Source organism: Gossypium raimondii, chromosome 8 (genome assembly GCF_025698545.1).
Source record: "Gossypium raimondii isolate GPD5lz chromosome 8, ASM2569854v1, whole genome shotgun sequence".
NCBI lineage: Eukaryota > Viridiplantae > Streptophyta > Magnoliopsida > Malvales > Malvaceae > Gossypium > Gossypium raimondii.
This window is the reverse complement of record NC_068572.1, coordinates 40212616-40219183: the sequence shown is the minus strand read 5'-3', so window position 1 is coordinate 40219183 and position 6568 is coordinate 40212616. Positions and strand designations below refer to the sequence as shown.

General features: G+C 29.3%; 1 protein-coding gene across 1 annotated transcript; it reads right to left on the bottom strand.

Annotated features, from left to right (window-relative positions):
• Window positions 1–5037: 5037 nt before the first annotated feature.
• LOC105791436 (glutathione S-transferase F6) lies at window positions 5038–6329 on the bottom strand. The gene is made up of 3 exons (XM_012619502.2): window positions 6007–6329; window positions 5804–5852; window positions 5038–5704 (listed from the first exon to the last, which is right to left on the bottom strand). The coding sequence occupies exons 1-3, from the start codon at window positions 6154–6156 to the stop codon at window positions 5256–5258; spliced, it is 648 nt and encodes a 215-aa protein (XP_012474956.1). The 5' UTR covers window positions 6157–6329; the 3' UTR covers window positions 5038–5255.
• Window positions 6330–6568: the final 239 nt, after the last annotated feature.

Here is a 6568-nt window from a genome sequence, read left to right as displayed (position 1 = left end):
ACTAGCAACAGTGAAATTCATAGCTCAATTAAAGAGTTAATGGTATCATCTCATTGGCATTGTGTGGATTGATAAATATAAAATGTGGCCACGGGTTTCTTATTCTTGAACGAGAAATTTATCACAGTCATTTGTTGACAGTGATCTTATTAATAATTAAGAAGACACAATGGTGACAATGAGATAAAATAGGATTGTATTGAGTGAACGAATTTAACTCAAAGGAATCAAAGATATCATATGAGGGTAACACACAAATGATGAGGTCATTGGACAAAGTAGTTGTATGAATTGCTTTCGTAAAGAGTATACAATAAAGAGTTTTCAATCATGGTACTTATTGTGAACTGACTCCACGATTAACTAATTGCAAATTATCGGAACGATACTTCTTGATATAATTGCAATCACTAAAGCCTAATTGTATAAATCTGATTCGTCCCTCCGCTAGCTCAACAAAAGCTCGATCGGACTATATTTGAATCAGAAGAAAATTCCATGACTTTGGGAATAATTTAATTGAGTCGACTTATTCAATGTGGAATTAAATTAGGTGGTCGTGAGAACTGTTCAACTAGAGAATTTGATTAAATAATTTTCTTGAAAAATTAATTTAGAAAATCTAAGTGATTTTTGCAAACACTAATTTTCATAAAGTAAAATTAAATTAATCAAATCATTTAAAATTAATATGATATTTTTTGGAAGTTAATTTTCAAGTTAAACAATTGGCCTAATGGGTAATTAAACTTGAAAATTGGACCTGAGATCATAAATTGGGCCCGGAAGCCCAAAATTGAGACTAAGACCCAAAAACTAGTCGAGTCAGGCTCGGTATGTGAAACGGACCCTACGATCCAACCGGTGGCTAGATCGGACCGGTCTGGTCATTATTGACCTAGACCAAACCAGCATCAACTGAATCAGCTTGGGGGTGTCGTAAGGGTGTCGCACTTGCATCACCAAACACGGCGGTATCAGTGGTTGTGACGGTGGTGTCCTAGTGGCCAGCGACGGTTGGTTGTCGGTGGTTGAGCAGTGGAAGAGTTACACTCCTACTGAGACTCTACTAGAGAATTTGATTTTAGATTAATTATTTCAAAAATAATATTATTTTGATAATTTAATGTTGAATTTAATTTAATACTTATCTTAATAGTATTTTATTAATTTAATATTTTAGTGATTATCCTAATATTCAATTTAATTTAATGTGTATATTGTAGATAAACATTCTATTATTTTAATAAGATTTAATATTAAATTTAATCTAATATTTATCTTGATAAATATTATATTAATTTAATATTAAAGTGGTTAAGTTTAACTATAGTTGAACTCTCTAACCTCTCCCTATAAAAAGAGAGCCTTGTGTCATTATTTGCACACACTTGAATTCAAGAGAAAGTTGTAGAGAGAAAATTCTCTGAAGAGATTATTCCAGAAAATTTCTATAGATATTTTTCTAATTTAAAACTTGACTCAAAAGTTTAGAGAAATTGTAAAATTACCCCACTGGTACTTTTTGTGATTTTTTTTTAATTCGAAGCGAGCCCAAACTCGGTAGATGTAAGCTTGAGAATATTGGAAAAGACTACTCGGTCAAAGCCCTCATCCTAGACGAATCTAAAAGGTACAATTTTTGATTAAGTGTTTATTAGATATCACAACCAAGATCTTCTTTTGGAAAAAAAAATAAAATTTTGGTTTTTTCCTAAATTTATTTTCAGCTATGTTTTCCAAAACTCGTTTTTCCAACAATTGGTATCATGAGCCAGGTTGTGTTCTATCTATAAGTATAAGCAGATGATCAAAATAAATTTAACTTCTTCTTGATTGATTTGATTACATAGAAAGTGGCATTCTTTAGATCTTATACATGTTTTGAGTTACATATGGGAATGGATGCGATATTATATTTTATTATATAATTATTTTTCTTGAGGTTGTGGTTCTTAGGAAATAGACTGTGGACTATGATCTCTACGTAGGGCTATTTTTTAAAAAAAGTTATAGAATTCTTGTGAGTCAGAAATGTATATTGGACTTAAATATAATTTTTTTCAAAAGAAGTCCATGATGAGTAAAAGATACGTTGAAGACCCAAAAAATTGCCTTGTGGTAAAAAATTATGTTATTTTATATTTCCTTTTATTTTCTAGAAATAAAACCATAGAAACATTGGTTGTCAATTTTATTTTAATTAATTATCTCATTATATATATGTTTTATAAATGTTTATAATATTATGTAATGTTATAATTGTGATATATATATATGAGATGATCCACAGTTAATCGATTAAAAATAAGAAGTGTGGCAATGCGAAAATACATGTGATGTATTGTTCTATTCACTTCTTTAGGTTATTCGTCAACTGTGAGAAGTGTAGTAATGAGAAGGTGCATGTTTAGGATTGCCTCTGGCTAGGAAAGACTTGGTTTTTAAGCAGTTAAATTTGACTCACCTCCCTTTCCTAAGACCCTACCTGGTGCACAGTTCTCACTCACTTCTTCGATTTTTTCCCTTAAAAGAAAAACTATGGAGAATTAAAATTATTTGTTTTAAGATTGATTGATTCTTATGAATGTATATTATAAAATTTCCATAGCATGCCATGCATATATTTGAAGCATGTCATTTAAATTAGGTGAGAATGTCACTAGGACTATTGTATGATCATTCTTGAAATTTGAGATAAAAAAACCTTGAATGTTTTTAAAATATTGAGTGGGAGAAGGTCCTTGAACAAGACCTACAACCTCCATTGATGGTCCCTAAGTGATAGCATGATAAAGTTTCGAGCCGGTTCCTACCCTAGCCACACACCAAGGTAAACATTGTCATGTGGGTTCACTAGATGAGATTTTCTTTTAAGGACAACTAGTCATGGATGACTTTCAAAGAGATTGTCCCAAGATGACTCACAAATGAAAGCATGTTCATAATGGATGTTGAGTCAATGGTTACACACTCAAGATCATCTCTTATTAAATTATTTCCCAAGAAACGATATTTAAGCTAAAGATGATGGCCAAACGTTAAATGATAGTTGGTTCATGTGGAGTCTTGAGAATTAAGATTCACGAACTAATTAGATGTAATTCATGTTCTTGCTAGTTAATCATGAAGTTCTCTATTGTGGAGCTTTTCTTTTTTATTTTGTTTGGTAGCTTTATTTTCTTTTAAAGGTCTGTTTGTCTTAATAAAGTGGCAGGCTTTTCTTTCAGAAAAAAAAAAGTTGAATGCAAAAGTGACTAAAAAATAAAACTTAATTGATAAAAAGAAATAAACATTTAAAAATTAAATTTATCATAATACCTAAAATTAAAAATATGTGTGTGTGTGAACGAGTGAAGGTGGTTGAAGATTTTTTGCTCTTGTATAGAGTTTCATCTATGATAATACAATTAAATATTGATCTTTCTATGATTTTCAGTTCAATCAAAATTTATTATTAAATTAATTATAATAAGTTCATAAATATTAAAATTTTAATTATTGCATTTAAGTTATAAATTTTTTAATATATTACTTAAAATTATGTACATAATATAATTTGATTGTTTGATAAATAAAAATTTTAAATTATGATAAATTTTATTTAAGGTTTTATCCTTAATTTTAAACATTTTATCTTATTTAAAACAAAATATTATTTTAAATACAAATTATTTATGGGATAATATAATGTAAATTAAATAAATTTAGGCATTTTGATAAACTATTGAAAAAATTAAATCCACTGAAAATTAATATTTTTAATGATTTAATTTTTTTCACAGTTTGATAATTCAAAATGAAAACAATCGATAGAATTTTTCTACAAAAAGTGTGAAAAATAATAAGTAGACAAGAGATACAAAATATTTCAATTAATTGAATTTTATTTTATTTATTTTAATATTATATTATCCTATAAAAACTTAATATTTAAATTTTGATTTTTTTAGAATAAGGTGAAATGTTTAAAATTAAGGATAAAATATAAAATATAATTTTTATAATTAAAATCTATATTTATCAAACAATCTAATTATATTTCATAATTAATTTTAAGTAATATATCAGAAAAAATTTATAGCTTAAATTACTATTTTTTTCAGTTTATCAAACAACACTCAAAATAAAATAAATTAAAATTTTCTCCATTAAATGATATGTAACTTTCATCCACTTATCATTTTCTACACTTTTTATAGAATAAATTAGAATGAATTGTTTTATTTTATATTATCAACTGTATGTAAAAATATTAAATTATTGAAAATATTAATTTACAATTAACTTAATTTTTTCTATAGTTTATAAAATAAAGCCTAAGTTGATACTTTTTTAACCTTCATTTAAGTAAGTTTATAGTTATTCAACCGGCATAAATATTGTTGCCAATACAAGAGGACATGGGCTTGAGCGAGCTGAATGAAATTATGGATAGTTTTAGGCATTGTGTCAAAAAGAATAGATATGACCAGAACCTATAATGAAATTGTTTAAAAAAAAGTAAGTTATAGTTTTTTTTAATAACATAATTAGCTTTTATACTTATATCTAATAAAATAATTATGAGGACTTTAATAAATTAAATGTTTAAAATTTGATGATATCTTTATCTTATTCATTTTAAACGTGAATTTTAGTAATTTTTATTTTTAAATTATAAAATATATAAGAAGTTGTTTTTAAGAAAAAATTCAGATATTTTTACATTTTTTCTAATTTTTAAGATTTTTCTGGTAATTTTAAAAAATTCTCGAATATTTATATTTTTATTTTCTTGTTACTTATCCTAAGACGTTACCGCATTACGATAAAAAAATGATGAAGTTATCAAAGACCCAAAAGAAAATCCAATTTGATTAACGATTGTTAAGTTAATGTATATAAAAAGTACCAATCAGCAAATTTAGTGACTAAAATTTACACTAACCCAATAATTATCATTTAAAAAGGATAAGATTTTTCTTTAAAAAAAAGATATGATTTGGATTACGGTTCAAATCATGTAACATAAAGTCATCTAATCAGACACAGACATTAAAATCAAACATTATTCGTTCAATACAAAATAGCTTCTTATATTGCATCCCCAAGTCCTCGATTTTGATCTCTTTTAGTAATGATTCGAGACACAATGATTAGGACAGGAGACTTGTAATTTCAACAAACGAGAGACGCACAACATTGAAACCAAACTGCAAACGTTTACACCCCTGCCTTTATTCATTCAATACTAATTGTTGTACCCCAAGTGTTTACTGTTTCAGCATACCCATCACCTTGCTCCAAGCTGGCCTTGCAGTGATATCAGCCACCCAAGCGCTCACATGTGGCCGCGAATCAAACAGCTTCTTGGCCGAGCTCCCCAACAAGTACTGAACAGTAGGGAGGTGATGCAGATCGGCCAAGGTGAAGTGGTCACAAGCCAAGTACTTGGACTCAGCCAAACGAGCCTCGTACACATCTAAAACTTTGGCAAACTTAGCTTCGTATTCTTCCACAACCGCCGTGTCGGTGGTCATCCCAAAATGGGGCTTGTAACGCAGCTCAAAGACTAGCTTCGTCGATGGAGGGTCGAACTGGTGAGCTTCAACTTCCTTCCACAATTGAAAGACTGCCATCGTCTTGTTAGAACCCGGCAACAAGAGTTGGGTCCCTTTATCGGCGTATTCATGGGCGATATAGTGGGTGGTTGCCCTTGATTCTGTATGTGACAAAATGTTCAAAAGGTGGTTAGCTAAAAATAGTCGAAGAAACCAACGATTTTAAGGGTTTTCGCTGTTATAAAAAGGAAAAACTTTACCAAAGAGTTTCAAGTCCCCTTCTTCAAAAGCTGGAACTTGACCAAATGGCTGCATCACCATAGCCAGAAATGTAAGATTCCAGTTTTCTCATAAATGGGTTTTTTAGGCAAACACCCAAAAAAAAAAAAAAGACAGAAGCTAAATCCTGTCTTGTAATATTTTTTTTTTCTTTTAAAATGCTAAAATATATATGGATACATACGTTGAGGGGAAGGAAATTTGGGGATTTATGCTCTCCAGCGACCATGTCTACGTTAACAAACTGAAACTCAACATCTTTTTCGTAAAGGCAAGCAAGGACCCTTTGAGTAGCTGTTGACAAAGGGTATCCATGAACTTTCATGGCTGCCATTCGTTTTGAGGACTGTAACTTGTTCGAGAACTTCAAAAGATGAGAAATATTTGGTGGGTTTTTGCTCACGAAGAAGCTATATTATATACACATACATGAATGTGTACGTATATAGTGGAAGGATGGACCTTTCTGTTATTCTAAATGGTCCAATGTGAAAGAATCCTAGGGGCATTAATTACACGCAGATATGAAATCCTTTATTTCTATTTCTGGAAACAAATTTTCCTTTTGTTCACGTTGGTCATGTTCAGTGTATGTAAATTGTTTCTAATCTGAAATTTTAGATCACCAATAATAGGGGCGATATTAGTTACGTTAGTCGAAATCCTTATAATTTATTCGGTTTGATTTGGATTTCGGTTTTTTATATTATTTTTATTTTTATTTTTATTTTTATAATTTTTTAATA

Bases quoted from the DNA above. Each gene is read 5' to 3' on its own strand.
- LOC105791436 (XM_012619502.2), bottom strand. From the start codon at position 6,156: ATGGCAGCCATGAAAGTTCATGGATACCCTTTGTCAACAGCTACTCAA. The intron at 5,853-6,006 runs GTATGTATCCAT...ATGGTGATGCAG, and splicing joins CAAATTTCCTTCCCCTCAAC to CCATTTGGTCAAGTTCCAGC. The intron at 5,705-5,803 runs GTAAAGTTTTTC...TGTCACATACAG, and splicing joins AGGGGACTTGAAACTCTTTG to AATCAAGGGCAACCACCCAC.